General features: G+C 47.4%; 1 protein-coding gene across 8 annotated transcripts in view; it reads left to right on the forward strand.

Annotated features, from left to right (window-relative positions):
* The window catches only part of OSBPL9 (oxysterol binding protein like 9), a 1,205,712-nt gene that overhangs the window by 978,861 nt on the left and 202,888 nt on the right, over positions 1-23,963 (forward strand). For all 8 annotated transcript variants that reach the window (XM_086952425.1, XM_086952427.1, XM_086952426.1 and 5 more), the window contains 3 exons: positions 3,761-3,871; positions 11,911-11,974; positions 12,084-12,224. In XM_086952425.1, the coding sequence (XP_086808551.1) occupies positions 3,761-3,871; positions 11,911-11,974; positions 12,084-12,224 (316 nt within the window). The remainder of the gene's footprint in view (positions 1-3,760; positions 3,872-11,910; positions 11,975-12,083; positions 12,225-23,963) is intronic.

Below are 23,963 nucleotides of genomic sequence, written 5' to 3' on the forward strand. Positions count from 1 at the left end.
CGTGGACGTGAGAGATGAAATTGAGAGATCGTAGGGTCTCGGAGAATTCCTTGGAGGTGGAGCATTCGGCTGGGTCGGAAGGCCAAAAGTTGAAGTCACCTAGCACCATGATGGAGGAGTTGTTAACCACCAGGGTGGACACAAGCTCTTGAAACCCAGTAAGGAAGACTTGGGAGGATTGGGGGGGGGCGGTACATAAGTAGGCAGGTGAGGGGTACACTGAGGGAAAGTGAGCGGATAACTAGGAAATCGGAAGTGCCGATCGGAGGAAAAGTGAGAGTCTGGAAGGGGAGTTCTTTGCAGGCGATCAGAGCAACGCCCCCGTCCGGTTTGTCGGATGGGCGGTTGGCGCGGAGAGTGTAGTAAGTGGCAGGAAGTGAAGCTAATAGGGAGGGGAGGGAACAGTCACGGAACCACGTCTCAGTCAGGAATAGTAGGTCAGGTTTATGAAGGTCAAGAAGAACGAAGAGTTCATGAAAATCTTGACTGCAGAGCGCCTTTTGAGATAGCAAATCGAGAGAGAGGTAGGCTTGGTTCCAACAGGGGGATCCGAGCGGGAGGAGGGGGGGGGGGGACAAGGTGGGTTGGAGCAGGAAGGGGAAGGGGAAGAGGCCATTAGTCCCAATCTATTAATATACTTGCTCACAGAGGCGTCAATCGGCCAAGGGCCTTGGAGTCCATGTAGTTGCGTCGATGAGTATTGTAGCAGACGGGCGTTGTGGGGTGGCCTAAGCCCTAGGTCCGTTCGGTCGCGGACGGGCGCCGACAGGCTTGCCTTAGGCGCGCAATCGTCGCGCCCGCTGCGCTCTTCGGCTGCGCGTTCGGTACAAGCACATGGTTTATAGTGGGCGAGAAGGCGGTGGGGGGCGTGGCCTCGGTAACGGGGCGTGGCCTCGGCGCTCGCCAGAGTGGCATCACAGGGTGAAATAGATCGATGTCCTGTCGCTGCAGCGTTAAGTCGGCTGCGCGGGGGACAAAAATCAGATGGTGAGTAGGTTTTAAAATCACAAAGTAAACAAGCGAAGAGACAAACAATTTTGGTGCTTTAAAATCATCAGGTCGCGCTCCCGGCTTCCGCCTCAGGAACTTCAGTTAGACTGGGGATGGATCCAGATGGATTGTCCTATGCATCAAACCCTGCTACAGACTGGCCTGTAAACAATTCGGATGATTTTATATGAATATTTTAGGTTTTCAAAAGTAGACAGAAGATTTTTCGAGTCAAATCTGTCAATGTTATTCAATGGCAGGTAAGTGAGTTACTGGTTTCCAGGTGAGTACTCGGCTGGCGAGGTTAAGGTTCTGGGCATAGACTCGGGGGTCCCCCAGGGTCTGGTAGGTACAGTTGGTTCACACTCAGTGGCGCAGGAGGGTGCAGAGGTAGTTAGGCCCAATGTTATCCAATGAGGGGCAGGGGGCCTCCGGTTGGTGGCTGCTGGCTAGCAGGCCATGCAGCTGTGGGAGCTGGGCTCCTGGTCACTTGCTCAGGGCAAAAGGGAAAGTAGAATAGGGTACAGGTCGCACTGCCAGGGGCACTCGGGCGGCTGGGTGCAGAGTGCTTTTGAGCCGTTGGGCGCTCAATCTTATTCAATGAGAAAGGGAACAAAGACTGCAGACTCGGGGACAGTGATTCTTAAGGTGCGACCACCACTTCGAGAGGTAAGTTGGGATCCTGGAGAAGAGGTAGGTACCCCAAAGGGAGGCTCAGGGGGTCGCAGGGGGCCGGGTGCAGGGGTGTCTTTGGGTGTAGGGAAATCTTACCCTCGGCTGGTTGCGGTTGGAGGGGCCCTGGTTCTGATGTTGCAGGTGGCGTCTGGTTCATCTAGGAGGGTCTTTGGGCACTGGACTTCGGGTCCCAGTTGCCATGGGGAAGTTCTTGTGGTCTTGGATCGCTCGGGCCGGGCTCGGCTGGAGCAGAGTGGGCTGGTCCGGAGATTCCTGGCTGGCAACAGGGGGTTGTTGCAGTAGAGCCTCTGCTGATGGGAGTCCCAGGCTTTAAGAGGGTCAAGGCAGGTCGGTCCTCTGGGTGTCCCTAGGTTGCTGTCCGCAGGAGTCGCCGGGCTTTAGGCAGGAGCAGGTTCCAGGATCGACAGACCGGTAGGGCTGTGGCCAAGTTAGTTGTTGTCGTCCTGTTGTTATCAGCTGCACAGCGGGTCTTCTTCCTCTTGGTCTTCTTTCTTCTTTTCTTATCGGGATCTGAGGAAGGAAGGTTCAGGGAGCCCCTAAATACTGCATTTAGGGGTGTTACAGATAGGGCAAGGGCAGGAACCAATAGGTCCCTGTACTGGGGTGTGTACACCCCCTAGCCTGCTCCTCTCCTGTGGGAGGGGGGCAGGATCCTAGCTGTGATTGGGCAGGGCTCCCCGTCTTCAAGATGGCCGGAGCCCGGGGTCGTGCTTCACCTCGTCTCCCCCACCTGAAGGGTTGGGGTTGGCACAGGCTGGCACACCCCCCTTCCAGACGTAGTTTTTCCCGCCAGTCTTCCCGCCAGAGTGGGGGTCAGGACTGGTGGGGGCCAGTTGCTGGGTACAGCGAATGGTCTGGAGAAGCTCAGAGGCGGCATGCCTTTGAAGCTTCCCCCTTTTCATCCTGGTGGAGGAGACCTAGCACCTCGCCCAGGATGTGCATTGTTGCAGGCGCAGGAGAGCGGGGGACTCTCCACCCAGGGGTCCAGCAACATGTCTGTTGTGTGGCAGCCTCTGCAGCCACTCAGCCCAGATGTGGATTGTAGATTAGGTTTTCAGGGGGCATCTCTAAGATGCCCTCTATTGCATTTTACATTAAATCCCACACTGGCATCAGTGCGGGTTTAATGTGCTGAAAAGTTTGCTGCCAGAATTGTCAGTCTTCAGTGTAGCCATTATGGTGCTGTGGAGTTCGTAATGACAACCTCCCAGCACCATATACTCTTAATGGCATCACTGCACTTACAGTGCCCAGGAATGGCCTTGGGTACTGTAGGGGCACAGGGCTCAAGCCCCTGTGCCCACACCTCTGGCATAGGGCACCCAGCTAGATGGTTGACTGAAGTATGCCAGGGCAGTGGGTTCTGTGGGCATGGCACACAGATGTGTGCCATGTCGACTCTTTGTTTAGCTCTGCACTTAGACACTCATTCTGCAAAGGCAGTGTGTGGGTGGAAGGGTAGAGGGCCCCTGAGGGTGGTACAATAAGTGCTGCAGTCCTCAGGTGTCTTCTCTGGTCACCATGCCCTGGGTACCTAGGGTACCATTTACTAGGGGGTAACAGGTGGCCAGAGATGCCAATTGGGTTTTAGTTTCAACACAGCTTTTAGGAAAGGAACACAGGCCCTGGGTACCTGGTTGGCAGAACCCAGGGCACACTCAGTCAAAGCACATCAGCAGTTCAGCAAAAAGTGGGGGCATACCAATGCAAGAAAGATGGCACTTTCTCACAGATTCCAATTTCAGAGATCTGCACACTGACCCAATCTGATTACTAATGCTTTGTGTCCGACGGCACCAACAGATTTCAGGAAGCAAGGAGGTGGCGGCTATTTAGTCGCCCATGTCAAATCCAGGGCGGGACAGATCCGATGCAGAGCACCTAAACATTAACTACCAACACACAAGGCATTTGCTAAAGAAAATTCTCCAGATCCAATCACGCCCCAGGGGTATTCACAATTTGAGGAATCTTAAGTTAGGGTGTCCCCCAGAAAGAGCGTTTCATTTGTTCTTTTAAGTTCAAACTTGCATTTTGTGCCAGCAGTTTACTGACTTCTGTATTTTGTTTGAAGTTTCAGCATTCTACGCAGAGTGTTATAACAAAAGAATACAATTCAATGCACATATCTGGACCAAGTCAAAATTTCTGGGAATGTCTATCGGTGTTCATAATATAGGACAAGGTAAGATTAATAACTTTGAACTCCTGCAAAGCATTTATTATTTCAAGGTAAACCCAAACAGTAGAAATATGAACTACTGTATGTCAATGGACTATGTAAACTGCCTCCGAGGCAAGCCAAACAATGTAATGATGTCCTAGGTCAGAAATATGACAAAATGCAGTATATTCAGTTTATTTTCTAGTGGATGTCACAGCAGTAATCCCTTATATGTTTTCCCTTTGTCATGTGTTTGTATCTGACATAGATCAAGCTACATGGGCATAGTATTGCACAAATCATTTAGCCATTGTTGCAGTTATTAAAATCTAGTAACTGTCATGTTATATTATTGTAATGGAATTCCATGTCCGAAAGGGAGGCGAGGATTATGCCATTCTTTCTTTACTTTAATCACTTGCTGTAAGAAACAAACTACCATTCCCGTGAAACCTTGGGAATGCAATAAAAAAACAGTAACATCCAATTGGGAGAAGAGTCCCAAGTATCAGTGAATGAGTTATTCACAATCCATAACGTAGTCCATCATCTGTAACCCCTCGGCCTCTTTCTTTGCTGCTCGCAGCCGATATCAGTGCCATTTTTTCCTCCTCTCTGAAAAGTGGGAAATATAATGTGTACTGTTTCTAGTATAATTACTTTTTATCTCTCCGCTATCTTTCTCACTCTGAATAACTGATTAATACCCACCACTGGAATTACTTTCATATTTCACCATATTAATTTACTACTAATCCTTTATGGGCTTCCTGAATAGCGTGCTTCAACACCCCTTCTGGGGTAACAAGCGCTATATAAATACAAACCTTTTTTCCTCCTCTATCCTCCTATCATTCCAAATCCAAGTAACTTACTAACCTATCCACCACTTAAAATGTACTTGCATGTTTCACTATACTAATTCAACACTAATCCTCTATGGGTCCCGGAGTAGCGTGCTCCTCTCCGAAAAAGTGCTTTGATGCCTCTTCAGGGGTAGTAAGCGCTATATAAATGCAATTACAATGCAATACAATATTTGTTTCTGACCGTAGGTACGCTTTGCGCTCCTTTGCAACCTCTATCGTGTGGCTCCATATTGTGGTCCTCTCGCCGCTTTGTGGCGTTTGCTAACATGACTGTAGAGCTGCAATAAAGAAAACAGTAACATCCAATGAGAGAACATTCCCAAGTATCAACCAATCAGCTAGTCACAATCTACAACATAGTCCATCATCTGTGTCCCCTCGGCCTCTTTCTTCGCTGCTCGCTGCCGAGATAAATGCTGTTAATCTCTCCTCTCTGAAAAGTGGGAAATGTATTGTGGACTGTTTCTAGTATAATAACTTGGCTACTGCCAGGGTTTTTTGCAGATATTTGCTAATGTGTGCATTTATTGACGATGTTTCTTTTCTGACCACAGGAATGCTCTGCGCTCCTCCGGAGCCACTGTGGTGCGGTTCCGAGGTGTGGTCCTCCCACCGCTTGGTAGCATTTGCTGAAATAACTGTTGAACTGCTGCTCGCATTCCGAATTCCCTTCACAGCAGGATAGGAGCTTTGTGCAGACGGTCCACCGGAGACTTGCTGCCTGGAGAGTTGACGCCCCCAGTGGGTTCTGCATCGCCGATTAGGCAGCTCAATTTTGTTTACTGACGACCTGCGGGGTCCGTATTTGCACGATAGGGGTCCATATTCATACTAAAGGTGATTCTGACCTGTGGGGACACTCACCCAGGCGTAGACAACCCCAAGGTGTACCCTGTCCTGGACTCACCTGCACTGCCGCTTTGCCCATAAGAGAGTTTGGCTGTCACCCAGCCTCCCATAATAGCAGCTGTTTGCCTGCACTTATCTCAGTCCTCCGTCATAACGCTGGGCCCTGAAAATATGTAGTGAGCTTATCTCTGATTGTATTGCAGTGCTCTGCCTGCCCCTAATCCCTGGACCCCTGAGGCAGCTCTTAGAGCGTGATTTTGTTGTGCTTTGTTAGCTGCACTGTACAGCCTTGTGAAGGATGATCAGAAGGAAGAAGATCCCCTCGCTTCACTGCCTTGGGATGATGATTTTTTTAATTGCTGTGGATGCATCTATTCGCAGGGCTGTGTCTGAAGCTATGGCTCCTTTAGAGGAGTCCCCTTCCCTTAAGATTGCGCAGGCTTGTGCTAAAATGACAGGGACTCTACCAGATTCCACAGTTCCCCAGGGCTCCTCAGGGACGTTTCTTTTGATCTGATCCTACATCAGCGAAGGGTTGCTGCGAGGCTGCTGTTGAACTTGATGATTTCGACAGACGGAAGCAGGCTTTCCTTGCCAGTTGTACCCTTCCCCCCTTCCTCATGAGATTCATTTACCCCCCTACCCCGAGTCCCCTGGCCGTCCAGTTGATGACAATCATAGGGACACCAATGATGAGGCTGGCTCCTCACGTCCATGACTTCCCTCTTCCCACCCCCGCCTGCTACCTGCGATGGCCTGTGGGCCAGATCTGCTATGTTGTACCCCAACGATATCCTGCGCCCCCTGTCTTCCAAATGTGGGCCCCATCTGACGAAATTGCGAACTATATTGGGGGTGACATTAGGAAGCTACTGGAGAAGGAATCCTGCAATTGACTTCCTTCTTGGAGGGGAAGGTGGCCTTATGCTGTATATAAACCCCCAGATTGCCAATTTCCTGCAGAAATTAATGAAGGACCCGAAGAAGGGGATCAATGGGTCCTGGCTGGCGTGCTAAGATAAACTCCTGGATGGCCTCAGCCCTCTCACTAAGATACTGGACAAGGCTAAAGAAGCCAAGTCGTCTGGCTACTTTATTTCCCAGAGGCCCTTTCATGGTTGGCCCAACCAGCAATACTTTTTCTTGACCTCGCTAACTATGCATTGTCGACAGAGTCTCACCGCTCCTTTTTGATAAAGGTTGACCCCAAGCTTGAGGACTTGGCCGAATTTGAAGCTGGAGCCAAAGCTGTTTGGGGAACCTTATATCAAAGTATTAGCGAAGTATGTAACCACATTCACCTCCCTGATCAAGGCCAGGGGTGCTCATATAAAGAGTGTTTCCCTCCCGTGTTTTCCATGGGGCCAGTCGAGGTAGTGGCTGAACGGCCAGCTGCCCCAGCATTCAGTATCCTCCCAGAGAGCAAGGGTCCCAAAAAGACCAGTATCAAGACCAGGCCGAATTCACCAATTTGTACCCAACAAGAGTGCATTGTGGCAGAGGAGCAAGTGCTTCCGCCAATCCCGGTGAGTGTTCTCCCTTCTTTCTTCCTAAATATAGGGGGCTGGCTGGTGAGTTTTCTCCCGGCCTGGACTTCGAGCACAGGGGTTCCGTGGGTCCTGCAAATCCTGCAGGAGTTTCAAATAGAGCTCTACAGCTCTCCCAGGCAGGATTGACATCTGCAACCCATACATCTCTAGACAAACAAGGCTACCCTGGTGAACGAGGTTCCTTCCCTCCTGGACAGAAAGAGCTATTTCTCTTTTGACTCCACATCCCTGAGGCTTCATCAGCAACCTCTTTCTCGTCGACAAGGCCAACGTGGGTCAGCTGCCAATCATCTCTGTACTAGAGTTCAACGAGTGGTTCAAAATGGAGGGGATACAACTCCTACGGGATGTACTGAGACCCCTGGATTGATTGGTGTCTGGATCTCAGGGACACTTATCTCTCCATTCCAATGCACCCTCCCCACAGGAGGTGCTTTCACTTTTTGTGGCACCACCACACCTACGAGTGGTGCTTCACAGAGGTTCTCAAACCGGTCATGGATTACCTAAGGGCACAGGGGATCCGATCCGCCTGGTTGCCTACCTCAACAACATCGTTATGGTGGCCCAGTGATCGCACAAGTTCTCACTTGAGCTTCAGATGGTAGTCAACTTTTTTACAGAGCCTAGGCTTTGACATAATAGATGTTAGTCCCTTTTGATTTCTCTTCAGAGGGCAGTTTTTTTGGGGAGTCATGATAGACTAGATCGAGGCCACCCTGAGCTTTCCATCTCAGAAGGTGATGATTATACATCACGAGCGGTTCTCACTGAGGCAGTTTGCACGTCTAGTGGGTCTTCTCGCCTTATACATCCAGGCCATCTTCCCGGGACCCCTCTACTATTGAGCCCTGCAATGGCTGAAAGTTGAACACCTATGCAAGGGTATCACTTATTCCTAAATGGTTAGCCTTTCCAAAGAGGCGCTGTAAAAGATCCATTGGTGGCTAGCCAACATTGATGCTTGGAATGGGAGAGCGATTTTTGGTTCCATTTCGTATACAGTCATCGAGAAAGACTCCAGGAGATCATGTTGGGGTGCCAGATGTGGAGAATTCTCCACAGGAGGTTTGTGCTATCCTCACAAACAGAGATTACGTATCAATGGTTTGGAGCTGCTGACTGTATCCCTTGTGGTCTGCTCTTGGACCAAGGATTCCATCCAGTCATGTGTGCTCCTCAAGATGGACAACATATAGCCGGTATGGTACATAACCATCTAGGAGGAACCCGATCCAAGGCTCTGTCGTACCTCGGAACCAGTTTCTGGTGGTACTCTATGGACTGACAGATCTCTATTACAGCAGAGTACTACCGGGTCAAGGGAATCAGGTGGTGGACTTTCAATCCCGCAACTTCCAGAATTCCAGCCTCAGGAAGCTCCATGCAGGAGTGTTTTTAACCCTCCAAGAGAAGTGGGGGTCGTTCACAGTGGACCTCTTTGCGTCTCGGTTGGATCACCAAGTTCCTAAATGTTTTAGTTGGAGGTCGTATCCACTGGCGGTGGTCACAGATGCGTTTCTCCAGGATTGGAAACTGGAGAGAGCTACGCTTTTCCCCCATTTGCTATGATCACGTGAGCCTCCACCCAGGCGAGATGGCAATAAGCGGATGTGGTAATGGTCACGCCTGCTGGAAGTCTCAAGTTAGGTTTCCAGTTCTTCTGGAACTTTCTTGGGGTTCTTCAATACTTCTCCCCCAAATTCCAGTGCTGCTGTTCAATCCAGATCAGCTTACCCATCCGTGGATTCTGCAGGGGTCACTGTCACTCATGATATGGCGGTTTTAAGGGGGTGATGGTCAATCCCAGGCATTTGAACTACAACTGAGGAATTCTTGTCCAAGGCCTGAGTTGATGGCATGGTCAAATGATACATATCAGCTTGGCTTAGATGGACCTGTTGATATTTGGGATGGAGTCTCGATCCCATGGCAGCGGATGTAGTCCATGTCCTTTTCTGGCCGCGGATGGATTGGCATATCGGTTGTCAATACCTTGGGGAACATCCTTTAATGTACTACCTATTACAGGGCATTAGGCTGTCCCTTCCCCAGAAACCGAGGTACTTTGCACTCTAGGATGTCAATCAGGTGCTTAATCTGTTATTGTCAGGGCAATCTAACTGCTTTTAGTTAAAATATATATATATATATAGCAATGCTACTTTGTCTGACCTCATGTAGACTGTTATCGGTTGTGCAGACCCTGGATATCATAGGCCAGACCTTTTCACCTTCAGGAGTGACCTTCACTCTTTCTCAAAGGACGAAATGTAACATCAGGGTCAGTTCTTACCAGGCTTTTCCGGATTCCCCTAGGTTGTGTGTAGTGCAATTTCTTAAGGCACATGAGGAGATGTTTGCAGAATATCGCCCACTGGGTAAATACCAACTCTTCATCGCTCTAAGAAGGCTGCATAAAGCGTTATCTTCTCCTACTATTACCCGATGGATACAGTGGATGATACAAGAGGCTAGTATTGATCTGCGACTTTTTAGAGCCCAATCAGTACTTGGGGCAGAGACCTCAAAGGCTTTTAGTTTAGGTGCCGATAGGAAGATATTCTCAATGCGGCTGATTGGTCTTCATACTCTACCTTTAAGAGGTTCTGTTTTAAACCAGTGATGGATATGGCTCACTTGGTTGTAAGCAAGCTTTGAACCAGCATAATCCTCACCTCTGGTCCTGAAATAGGAAATGTTTCATTCTATCTCTCGTAACGGAAAGTTTCTATTAAGCACTCAGAGGCAAGGATTATCCCACCTGGAAATCATGATTTGACTTACCCTCCCCCATGACTAGTAGGCATTGAGTTTTTGTTTTGCTCAGTTGTCATTATATTCAGTCGCTCCTTAGGTGTCTATAGTATGCGTTATTCTGAGCTGCCTAAAATACAGTTTTTTCACTGGTGTTAACCATAATCTTGGACTCTTGCTAAAATTGCCCTCTCTGTTGTAGGCATGGATACGGGTAAACAGAACATGTGAGAATGGTGCAATTGCTTTAGACACGTGACAAAAGAGGCCAAGGGGACACTGATGAAGGACTATGATATGGATGACGAGCTGATTGGTTGATACTTGGGAATGTTCTCCCACTGGATGTTACTGTTTTCTTTATTGCATTGCCACGGTTTCATGAGAATGGTAGTATGTTTGCTAAAGCTTGTGAAATGGCTGCTGTTGATTAAAGTGAATAAAGAATGCCATAATCCTTGCCTCGGAGTCCTTCTTAGAAATAAAACTTTCTGTTACAATAGCTAGGAAATGTTTCACTATGTGCCGTTGTGGTCACAACATGAACAGAATCTAGTGACTACATCTCTTGCCAAACCTTTCTTTGCTTTCAGCTTATTCAGAACTGACAGTGTGGTCGCCATTAGGTTCTGTCACACAAAGATAGTCTAATATATGGCAGAAATGTCAGTCTCTTTATTGTGAGGTTAGGCAGGGTGGCAGTGACAGAGAGATATGGGTCAGCCGTGTGATGTGCTGCCCCAAAGTTGTTTCAAGGTGAGTGCGCTAGAGCAGGTGTCTCCAACCTTTTCTGTAATAAGAGCTACTTAAGGTCAGTCAAAATCATCCAGAGCTACTAATTTTATTAGTATTTTAATAGTGAAAACGTCAAAGGAGCTTGGTCGAATGACCGAATATCGAGGTCACAACTATTGTGGGGCTTAAATTTTGAGGCAATAATATCGAGGACCAAAATATTGAGTGGGAAGGTTCATTTAGGGAAGTATAGATTTTCTTAAATATTTTCTTAGATATTCTTAATTCCACATGAATTTATCTTGCTGATTTGTATATGGTCTTGGTATGTAGATGAGACGTTTAGTATAGTAAACTTATGATCAACGATATAAACTTACCTTCACAATATTTTGGTCCCTGATATTTTATCACAAGACTTTGACCCCCACGATATTATGTAGTTGATGTTCTGGCGGAATACCAACAATATTGCATTAGTAACCAACAAATCCAACATAAGAGCAGTGGCCACTTCTGTTCACCAGGCATTGCTGCAAGCAGCAAAGTAAAAAAATAAAAAGGTTTTTTCAATGTAGAAATCTTATAAATGAATCATAAATAGCTGCAATGCCCCTGTCACTAAAATATCATTAGTCAAAAGTCTTTCCTCGCCTTATGATTCATCACTCAAATTTCTTACATTTATATTGCGGAAATCCAGCAATCTTTCTACAAACATCAGCTTATGTCTTCTGTTAATATACACATTTTTATCTTGATTACACACTTTTCAATTTTGTTGTACATATAATTATTCTACCAAGCCAAAAGCATCTAATTTAGTAGGCTGGGATGCACACAGGAGAGCTACTTCCAGGTTTCTTGAGAGCTACCAGTAGTTCACGAGCTGCTCTTTGGAGAAACCCGATTATTCCTAAGAGAATGGAGGATATTGGAGGAGGTGCTATGTTTTTCTTCCACCAGAAGGCTTTTGTCATCAGTTAGCCTCCTTTAGGAAAAAACTGACCACTAGCATAAAGCACTAATATCTTGGGATTAATCAGGATTTGGGCTATGTGCACTCTTTATACTTTTGGTGTGAAAGGGTGCGTGGAAAAAAGGGACATCAGGAGATTTGAGACATGTTGCATGTTGCTAGTCTTAGACTACTGTTTTTGATCACAAAAAATGTTTCTGTCAGAAGGCTAGTTTGGCACATCTACTTGTCAATGACACAAGTCACATGTTATACTGTGCTGGTAACTTTACATTTATTTACTGTCAAAACGTAAAAGCTTTTTTTTTTCTTGCTCAACAGGCTGTGTTACCTGTCTTGATTATGACGAGCATTACATTCTTAATTTCCCCAATGGCTATGGAAGGTAAAATTATGGGTTTGTTTAATTGTGATACAAAGAAGGCTATTAAAGTAAAGGATATCTTATTGTGTTACGTTCTTCAGAAGATAAATGCTTGTTTGTTTATTTGTAGGTCCATTCTAACAGTGCCTTGGGTAGAGCTTGGTGGTGAATGCAATATCAGTTGCTCGAAAACAGGCTACAGTGCTTGCATCAACTTTCACACCAAACCATTTTATGGAGGAAAGAAACACCGAGTTACAGCTGAAATTTTGTATGTATTCACTTACATTGTGTGGTTTCGTTTGTGATGAAATCTCAGTCACAAAATAATTGCCAGTTTGTGGGTTCATTTTGGCCACAGACATTTTTCCTTGGCTTGTTTTCCCTTTTGAAAATGAATTGGGATTGCTCTGAAGTAATATTATTTTAGCTAGGGGGCGTATCAGATTGGAGCTCTTTCAAGACAGTCATTTGTATTTGAAACAATGCTTAGTTACAGATGATGGATGTGCTGAATTAACTGTTCAAAACAAAGTTCCTTCATATGTATGAAGAACAAAAGAGAAACAGTTTATCCCTCTCTATATAGACATTTGGAAAAGGTACATTGGTATTGATTAAGGTGCTATGGGACATTTGTAATTGTATTTATATAGTGCTTACTACCACTGGCAAGGTATTGAACCCATTTTCGGCGAGTAGCACACTACTGCAGAACTCAAAGGATTAGTGGTGAATAAGTATAGGGAAATATAAGTTGTTCATTTGTGCGGTGGCGGTGGACTTGCGAGACTGTTTGATAAAATAGGATGGAGGGAAGAGTCTAGAAAGTGTTATTTGGGCGATCATAGTAGTAAATTGAGGTTTGGGATGAGTCAAAGGAGGGATATATGAGGAAAGAGTCTAGAAAGGGTCATATGGAAGGTCATAGTAGTAGAATGAGATTTGAGGTGAGTCAAGGAGGATAGAGGAGGGTACAGTCAAGAAGAGGTTATTAGGGAGATCATAGTAGTAGAATGAGGTTTGGGATGAGTAAGAGGGTTGTGTTGCAAGATATATTGAGAGAAGTATAGGATGGGACATAGAGTAATGTATTGAAAGACTTGCAGGCTTTTTTTCTACAGTAGGGTTAAAGTAATACACATATAGATACATAACTACATAGAGTATACATGTATAAGGAAAATAAGAGATATAAAGTTGTATTGAATAAAGTTCCATTTGTGAATGTATGGATACATAGGTGGAAAATCACACTTTCAAGTGTTGCTGTACGTTAAGCTTAATTTGTGTATTTTTTACATTTTATTTTTTTAATTTATATTTCTTATTTTTATATGTTCCTCAATATTTGAGTAATGAAGCACTTGTAGATACAATGTTTATGATCATATTTACAAATATCGATAGACACAATAAAACAGAGACCCATATGCATCTAACCTAATAGCTTATATGAAAACTATGCAATGATCTATACACATGTGAAGCATAAAAAATAAATATGTATTTTATTCTTAAGTAATATGCACATTTGTTAAGCAGACCTAAAGAATATCTATATATTTTCAAACCATAGTAGTATGTGTATTTGTACAAAGAAATGCACATATCTAAATACATACATACAGTCAAATTATACATGTTTACATGCACAGGCATATGCTGTACATTTGCGTTCGAGTATGGTGGTCATGTGGTAAAGCGACTATCCTTGATTAGTTTTCTGAAGATAAGATTGTTATCCATGGGTCTTATGTTTGGGGGTAATAAATTCAGTAGTTTGGCTGCTTGAACAGCAGCGGTGCAGAGGAATGTCGATCCCCTGCTGCCAGCACCACATATGATGAAAAATAAAATGGTAATAAAATGTATTCATTACCACTTTAGTCTTCCCTTTCCCCAGCCAAGCCGTGTTTGGAGGGGGGGGGGCTACTGCTGATGACTGACAGCAGGGGAGAGGTGTTAATTCCACCTGTTTATACTGCATGTGTCATTTTGTTCGGCTGTCTTGCGACGGCCTGCCTGACATGCACAGTGTAAACCTCTCCACCCAACTGTCTAAGACAGCGAGTTGGAGAGCAGGCATAGATCCCCAGTGCCTGCTGGAGCGTCGAGGGAGCCTGTTCCAGCCAATTCTGGCTCTGCTGTCATGCTGCTAACATTACCAGCAGCATGGGAGCTGCGGTTGGATTGGAGTGGAGAACTACTGCTGCCAACAGTTGAGCGCGGAGGGACTGAGGAGGAGGACCAGAGGCGAGCTACTGCGTGCAAGTGGGTGAGTGCATTTTAATTTATTGTGAACTCACTGATGCACTCACACTGCCTTCAGCCTCAACACCAGAGTTCAGTTGTGGTTCATTAAAAACTCTGTTTATAACAAGCCATTACAGACAACTTTGTGCCCTGACAAGGCATTGCTGCTTAGTGGTTGCCCTACCAACTATTTAGGAGGCTAGTCACCACTCTTGAACAGAGAAAAAGTCTCCTTTATTGTGCATATTTGGTGATTTTATTCCTGAGGCAAAGTTGTTCTGGTCCATTTATTGCTTTGTGGTTGATACAAAGTAGCTTGGAGGTGGATCATCTGGCAACCGGTAACCAATATAGTGCCCTAAAGGCAACAGAGATGTGGGAATGTGGCTTTACTTGTAGGAGTAGTCAGGCAGCAGAGATATGAATTTGTTGTAGTCTTTTCATAGGTGATAAAGATGATCCACTGATTGAAAAAGAAAACACAAGTACTTGAACTAGCTCGCCGTGAGGGGTCATCTATATATTTAAGGTTGCCCGTTGTTTTATAGTCCTGATGAAGACTCGCATGGCCCAGTCGATTAGAAACGTCGACTCCTTTCTGATATCGTACCTGGACTTATATGTTTCCGCTTTATTTTCGTGTGCATCATAATTTCTGACACGTGTGTGTTTCAAATGTAACAACATTAATGAATAATTGATTCATGGCCAGGTTGTACAGCACGGATGATTGCTGATCCGTATTGTAGTGTAAAAAGTGTCTTTTTGAATTGTTATGTCACCAATGTCCGTAACTCTTTCCTTCTTTTCATCACTCAACACTATTTAATTCACCTCTTTCCGTTGTGCACGCTCCCTTCGGGCAACCTGTATGACTCTTATGTATTGTTAGTCATCTACATTCTTAAATAGTGGCGATAAGCGAATAAATTGCCTTGGAATTAATTTTTTGCTGTTGCTTTTTGCTATATTGATGCATTCATTGATTCAGAGTAGATTCTTATACTCTTGAATGTTTATTCAATAACTAAGCACCGACTAATTGTGGCATTGATAAGTAATAGTCTATGGACCGTTGTTTTCTAATACTACCTGGTTCGAGGTCAGCGTCCAGGCACTCGAGATCAAACTCTCGGACCGAGATAGGTCTTTGTCGAGGTCAGAGCCGACGTTGAGGACTCCGACTGGCCTTCAGCAGTCGACGTCAAAGGATCCGACGTCGGGGGCGTCTTCCCATAGATCTCCATCTACCAGAGCCTCTCCTCTTCAGTCGTCGCCGATGGTGGCTCATTCTGGTTCGACGTCGAGGGGTTTGCCGTTGAGGGACAGGCAATTGGTACCTGTGGAAGATGTGAACATACCTGTATCTACATCTTCACGCTCAAGGTCAAGGAGTTCTTTGTCATCTTCAATGGGGATCCAGATTATTCAGGTTACACCGGAGGGCTCTCCGGTGCAGAAGTCACTTCCTGTCAATGTGTCACCTAGATGGATGGAAAATCTTCGCCATTGGAAGATGCAACCCAGAGTGGGCGTAAGGCCTCTTGCCTTGGAATGTTCAAGACCTCCTGCTAATAGGTCACTGAGACGTTCCAGATCTCCACCGAAACAACGTTCACGTTCTAAAGAACGAACCAGATCACATCGGTCTCCTACTCCAAGGAGAAGGCAGAGGTCTACAACGACCACGCCTACGAGGTCATCCTATAGAGACTATTCTCCTACGATTTCTTCAACACCACCTTCCAGGGTATCGCCTGTGGATGATCTGGGTACTTTCAGTGAGGTGTTATGTCGGGGTGCCAGCAATTTTAACATAACTATGGGCCAGATGTAGGTAAATCATTTTTACCGATTCTAAAATACCGAATTTAACAGATTCGGTATTTTAGAATCGGTAAATGAAATGTAGGTAAAAAAAATCTGTATTTTTTACCGAATTGAAAAAATTCGGAATCTGCCAATCGGTAAATACCAAATCGGTATTTACCGAATCGGTATTTCCCAATTATTCCTATGGGCCTTTTGGCCCATAGAAATGAATGGGAAATACCGATTCGGTACATACCGATACAGTAATTACCGAATCGGAAAGCAAATAAAAGTGAAACTGAATCAGGCAGCCAATCATGTGCTACCACCCTCCCCCTCTCTACCAGGAAGTGGCTACACAGGCAGCTGCAAGTAATTAGAAGCTTCTGGAGAGGCAGTTGGAGCTGAGCTGAGCTGAGTCCCTGAGCCACATAAAAAGTGTTGCAACTTTAAACTGTGAAAATGGCAAGCAGCAGTGAAAAGGAACAGCCAGAGAGGAAGAGGAAAATAACATTTAGCAACATGGAGCTGCAGGTCCTTGTGGAGGAGGTGGTGAATGAACACCAGAAATTGTTTGGCAAGCTGTCCCTGACTGGGGCTGAATCTGTCAAAAGTAAGATTTGGCTGGACATTCAAGCAAAGGTGAATGCTGTAGAAGTGACTCCAAGGGACATAGACGACCAAAAAAAGAGGTGGTATGACCTCAGGAGCCTGACAAAGAAAAACATTTCTGAATACCACAAACAGGCAAACAAAACTGGAGGAGGGAAGAACCGTGCACCCCCCCTGACTGACCTGGAGGAGCTGGTAGGGTCCACCATTGAACCAGAGAGCGTCTGTGGACTGGGAGATGCAGACAGCTCAGCCAGAGCTGCCACCAGAAAAGGTAAGACGCATGCACAGCAATCACCCCCACCCCATCAGCCTTCCCTTTACCCTAAGGCGAAAAGTTAACCACAGTCCAGTAGAGGTAGCACTATACCGGAGCAATGCATTATGGGACATGTAGTCAGTAAATGAAGGACTATGTCATACAGCATAGCAAGCAACAAGTCAGGCAAATCATTTCAGACATAGTGAAGCGCAGGCAACATGTACATTGTACAAGTGTAAATTATTTAATTGTAGTGGCTGTGAGGCAGTTGTACCAAGCTTATGTACGCTTATATGTCCACAGGCGAGACATCTCGCAGGCGTACCAGGGAGAAGGAAGGCACAGCACCAGAGAGGGATGACAGCCAGGAGCCAGGGACAAGTGCAGAGAATGTCACAGAGGACACTGGTGCACCAACTACACAGCCACCATCCCAACACCCAGAAATGTCTCCACATGTGCAGGCGTCCCCAGAACGTTCAGGTTCCCCTCTGCTACTGTCCTCACCTGAACTGCCTGCATCACTGCCTCTGACAACTCCTGCATCACAAAAGAGCAGGAGGCATATAGTTGTCCTACTTGTCCATCATCAGCGGGTGACATGGAGGGGGATGCCACACCAACCTTGCCTGGAGAAGGTAGCTCTGCCACACAGCTGTCCAGTGCAGAGGTTGTCCGTACAGGTAGCAGACGCCGCAGGCACAGAGAAAGCATTGTAGCAGCTCATGTGGAGGGTCCCAGTGTCTTCCTGGGCTTGAGGGTAGCATGGTGAAAATCAAAAGTATGCAGGGGAAGGCCATCCTGTCTGTGCAACGCCAGATGAGGAACCTGAACACAAATGTGGAAGATCTAGGGATGGGCATTAGGGAACTGGTCGATGTTAACAAGGAGATGGCTGCAGGGATGCGGGACATGACACAATAAGTGCAGCTTCTGTGCAGCAAACTGGACTAGGACATGTTGGCAAGGAGAGGCAGCGTGCGCAGCAGCAGAGTAAAGCAATTAACCGCCTGGCCACAGCCACTTCCCTGATATGCAGACGATGCATTAACATGCAAGAGGGACTCACACACAACAGCAATGAGGTGTCTAGGGGCATTGCTAGTTTGACCAGTGCTGTAGAGCTGATGATGAATGCACAGACAGCACAAACTGCTGCCCTGGACGTCCCAGAAAGTGAGGAAAGCACCAGTAGGAGCAGCATGACAAGCCCCCTTCTTGTGGAGACACGGAGGAGCAGCAGGCGCCATGGTGAGCCAACAGCCCAAACGCACAGTGAAGAAAGCCAGCCACTTACATCTGGCACTGGTAAGCGTTGGCGGAAATGACTTTTTCAGTTAATGGGGAAGTGACCCAGGACTACCATAATTACATGGATGACATTTGTGTTGCACATTTGTGCTTTTGAATACTTGCGTAGTGCCAAATATTAAACAACGTTGGGTGCATACTCCACCTGTCTCTGTCTCTTTAGTTACTTAAAAGTAGTTGTGTGTGATCTCTGCCCGTCTATGTCTGCCATCTGTTGGTGTAGCAACTCCTGCAGTGTTGGGTTCTGGCAGTGCATGGTCATCATCATTGTCCTAATAGTCGGTCAATTCGACCTCCGTGCCCTTCTTAGTCGCCAGGTTGTGCAACATTGTACAAGTTGCAATCATCTTACAGCAGGTTAATGGTGTATACTGGCGTGCCCCTCCACTTTTGTGGAGGCAGCGGAACCTGCTTTTCAACAGCCCAAAGGTGCGCTCCACAATGTTCCTGGTTGATTTGTGTGCCCTGTTGTATCGCCTCTGGCTGGGAGTTGAAGGGTTGAGGTAGGGTGTCAGGATAAAGGAGCGGACGGCATATGCACTATCCCCTATTTTAAAATGAAAAAGACATTACTCACATGCACATATACACATACATCTGCAATATGTATCAATGGAGTGTCACACAGTGTTTTACCTAGCAGGTATCCTTCGCCAAATTCCCCTGCTGTCAGGCTTGTATAGATCGCACTATTCTGGAAGATGTAGGAGTCATGGGTACTTCCTGGGAACTTGGCCACTATGTCCGTGATAATTACTTACTGGCAGTAAGATGGCCGCCTGGTAGGAGCTCCTCGAAGGAGCTCCCCGTGCTTGGGATCCCTTAAGTGGGTATATCCCTGTTAGCAGCAGCCACCGACCTCCCCAGGAACAGGAATCTTGTTCTGGACACCGCCGCGACCCGCCAGCTTCACAACGTCCGTGGAGGAACGTGCTGGGATAGCGAAACAACAACAAGGCGGAGTGAGGCTCGGGTCGGTCGCAAGAGACACCCGATTTCCTCCACAGCCGGGGACAGAACAGAACGCACACCGGAGTGTCCCCTCCCTCCTCCGAACGGAAGGCAGACACGGAGATCGGGAGCCAGGGAGACACCTCAGCGGACACCCCAGGACCGAAGAGGGCTGAGGCAACAACAACAACCTCGGAACATCCCCCTGTCTGCTGCTGAGGACGCCGCTCGGTGCACTTGCACCGGCATCGACAGGAGATCACCGAGAGCAGCGAGGAGCCAGCCGACAACGGAGCCCCCCCACCCCCTTTGCAACACCGCCGCAGCAGAGGAATCACAGCGGGGCAGAGGGCACCAGGAACAAAGCGGAGCATCGGACCCCACGACACAGCCAGGAACAGAACGCACACCGGAGTGTCTCCTCCCACCCCCGAACTGAAGCGGTGATCGGGAACCAGGGATACACCTCAGCGGACACCCCAGGACCGAAGGGGGCTGAGGCAACAACAACAACAACATCGGATCAAGACAACGGAGCCCCCCCACCCCTTGCACCACCGCCACAGTAGAGGAATGAGAGCGGGGCAGCGGACACCAGGGCGAAGGCGGGAGAAGCACCGGACACGGTCGATGGTCGGGCCCGACGGCAGAAAAGGCAGCACCGGGTCACGGCGACCCCCCCCCCCCCCGCACACCGCAGCAGAGGAGCACGAGCGGTCGGGAGAGCAGGGAGGGACGTTGACCACAGGTGATGGCTCACACGACGGGGGTCACTAGATCACGAAGCGGAGCCGTGAGAGCTAACACAGCTCACAATCACAAGGAGCAAATTAGGACCAGTTGGGGCGGCGGAACACCGAAGTCTGCCCCCCGTGACATCGGTATACGGCTGGGATGCATTGTTTAACCAGTCACATACACCCACGAAGGGGAAGGAAGTCAACTATGGATTTCTGCAATGCTTCTATTTAACTCTGCTGGTAAGAGGGACTGAATCACAAAACTCAGGTATTTACTTTTCCCTCCCACCGACTCTCTTTTTGAAAATGCCTAACTCACTGAAAAACTCTATCCCTTTGTACAAAATGGCGGGGGCCATAAAACTGTAACAATAAATCCCCCCATACCTTCTATCTTCCACGCGCCCCTGCAGCTCAACTCCCCCACATAGAGATAAGACTCCCAGCCAGACTTGAGCTATGGTTGCTTGAACAGGAAGTGGAATCTCTTCCCCGGTGCTCAGAGCAATAGCAGCAAAAAGAGGACTATTCTCTCTTACTCCCAACCTGCTTAGCAACAAACAAAGGACTACTTGCCTGATCTGAACTATTTGGCGGCCATCTTAGTCTAGTCTCCAGCCTCTATGGGACTATAGTATTGTAGACTAGTATAACAGAATGCCGGCCTATGTCTATATATTATTATACTCACTATAGTTTTATTACTTGTTTAGACCTGATTACTACCTCATATATGAAAGAATGCCTACCTATTACTATATTGTGCAATATTGCCCTTTTAGCCTTATCTGAATGTATGTACTACACAGATTGCTACCTCATACAGGAAAGTGTGTTTGCCATCACTGCATTAGTACGCTCTAGCTCTACTCTAAACATCTGTATTACTCAGATTACTACCTTACATAGGCAAGAGAGTTTACACATCATTGCAGTACTACACCTATATCGGTATTTTGAACACCTGTACGCACAGACTATTACCTCGTATATTGGAGCCCTCACGAGTACCACTTTCACTTGTATTCTGAACATTTGTAAATGCACAGATTTCTACCTCGCACCAGTTGAACAGACAACCAGTGGCACCCTCGATTTTTGAATTTTGAGTTTTGTAAATTGTGTATCTGGATCCTTTCCAATATCAATATTATCAACTATAGTATAGTGCACTCACCCATTGTACCCCACCCTTATTTTTTATCAGTATTATGCCTATTATTACACCTTGTACCTTACTAATTACCGTATGTATTTGCCCTACTGCTCACTCTCATAGCCTGGAAAGGCTGGCTGAGTACTAGTGTCACTTTTTATAACATCTTGCTTGCTGTGACTTATCATTGTGTTTCCAACTGTTTGCACCCGTTTCTGCAAGCTTGTCTTTCTGCACTTTGGTACTATTATAGTCCACTACTGCATCCTCCCATACCCACCTAATCCTGCAACGCAACATGGACCCCATCGGCAAACATACATACAAAATCATTTATCCACCATCACTCACCAAAAAAGCCGCCAAACGCTTTAAACACAACTTCCTTAGGTCACACTCGGAAAAGCCCTTCGCTGACACCTACTTCTCACCGGTTAATGGATCCCTGAACACCGATATCATCTTCCACACCACACGCAGAGCTCAATGGAGAAAAGCGTTCTTCACCCTACTCACCGTCTCCTCGACGAGAAAATCCGCACACAGCCAAACTCTCTCCATCTCCCCGTCCCGGGTCTTTCCAGGCAGAGCCACCATCACTATTTACAATACCGGGATTGTCCTATTACAATCCACAGACAAGAACCTGGAACTGCTAGACAACATGTTCCCCACCTTCAAAGAACACCTCTCCAAGTCACGGACAAACACGCATATCTACCCCAATCCTACCAACCATGACCTCTCAGCTGCATACTTTTCAATCAGGGACACACCTACCACCCCTGACCTCCCATCCCCCACCCACAACCTCACTATCCCAACTCAGCACCCCATCTCAGACATAGATCGCTCCCCCTCATACGCCGCCCGTTCCACTAACGTCCGGACCTCCACACATACCCTCAACACACCTTCCACACCTACAGCGGGCATTTACACCCCGCTCGGCGCTGACAGCACAATCCCCACACTTAACACTCCCAACTTAGTCCAGCACCAGAATCACACGCATTCTGACAATTCCCCCCTTTTATCCCCCCCCATTCTCAGTCCTCACTACCCACCAATCTACTGCGCAGAACGTACTCCCTCTCTTAATTTAACGCCCCTTCCCCTTAACAGGATCATCTCCACTCCCACCCCCCCTCCTACTCTCAGCCCCTACTATCCTCCTTCCAACACAGCTACCAGTCTCCCAGCCTACACGTTGTCCCCCACGCCTACCGCCAATGCCCCCACCCATAACATCAATTTCCTCCCTATCCCCCAACAGTCCAGAACCTCTCACCTCCCTAACCCTATCCCACGCTCCAACACAACGCAGACCTGCTTGAACACCAGCCCTCCCCCTCGCCTGCACGCGAGCTCCCTGGCCAGCCAATCACCCCTGACTGCCACCCCCACCCCCACCACCTACCCTACGATGGAACTCATCATGGCCACCCTCACTCAGATCAAAGAAGACATCCAGGACATCAAAGAACGACTCTCCACATGTCCTACACACCACCCAGCCACCTCCACCCCCCATCCCAGCCTGCCTCCCTCCCCCCCGGCGGTCCCCCACCCTCACCACGCCCCACACCAGGCTTCAAACCCTGCTCATAGGCGCAGCAATTCCCGTAGTCCTCAGCATCGCCCCTGCAACGCCTCACACGTCCACACCTCCCCGCCAAATGTGTCCCCCACCTCTCAGGCCAACTCTCGCACTCAGCTATGCCCCAAGCTGACATCAATCCCAGCTCTTAATCGCAACAACCGCCCTCGCCGCACCCACAACTCTTCTTCTGACCTCGACACACTCACCCTTCTACGCTCCTATGATCCAGCCCCACAAACTCACACAAGCACCCCACACCGCAACATTCCCACGATACACCCAAATCCCCTTAGACCACCCACATTAAACAGCAGAGCCTCCATCCCCACTAACCTTAGAGAAGTCCCTCTCTCGCTAGAACAATCTAACACCCTCTACACACCCCGCCTCAAATGCGCGCTTCTCAACTGCAGATCGGCGACGAGACACTCAGCAGCCATTGCTGAACTCCTCTTATCGCAGGGCCTTGACCTAATCATCTTGACTGAAACGTGGCTAACTGAATCCTCGACACCCATAATGGACATTCTGGTTCCTCCCAACTTTCACATTATCAGGCTCGACAGAACAGGCCAAATAGGTGGCGGAATCGCATGCATATACAAGAACAACCTCTCTGTTCAGAAAGTCAATTCCACATCCCTGCCATCCCCAACATCCTGTGAATACATCTGCCTCAACATCAACAGTGAGGGCAAACCGATATGCACTCTGCACAGCATATACCACCCACCCAGGGACAACCTCACCTTCTCCCAACAAATCATGGATATGATCTCAACCAATTCCGGTCGCCAGCTCACCCAAATATACCTTGGTGACTTCAACCTCCGCTGGAATGACAGCAGCGATGCAGTGGTAAACAGTCTTAAAAATTTCCTCGATGCCCTGAACCTCACCCAAATATGCAACAGCCCGACCCATGAGAAAGGCTCCATCATCGACCTGATCATCTCCAAGGAGCAATCCATCCAACTTGAATCCATCCAACCTTGTGACTGGTCAGATCATCACATTATCACATTCTTTATCAACGAAAAAATCAAAGTCAACCCTGTGCAGCTCTCCAAGCCCAAGGTCTGGAAAAGAAACACGAAAAAGCTCAACCCTGGCTCTCTGCCCCCTAACAGCTGCAATCTCCTACTCCCTCCTGCAGGCGCCTCGGACGTCCAAACCTTGACCGACCACTATCTCAACACTATGACTTCGATAATCAATGAGGCTGCACCTATGCAACTAAAAAGAGTCGCCACTAAAATCTCCAAACCATGGTACGACGGGAGTCTCAACGAAGATAGAAGAGACAT

Source organism: Lissotriton vulgaris, chromosome 1_1 (assembly GCF_964263255.1).
Source record: "Lissotriton vulgaris chromosome 1_1, aLisVul1.2, whole genome shotgun sequence".
NCBI classification, from domain to species: Eukaryota; Metazoa; Chordata; class Amphibia; order Caudata; family Salamandridae; genus Lissotriton; species Lissotriton vulgaris.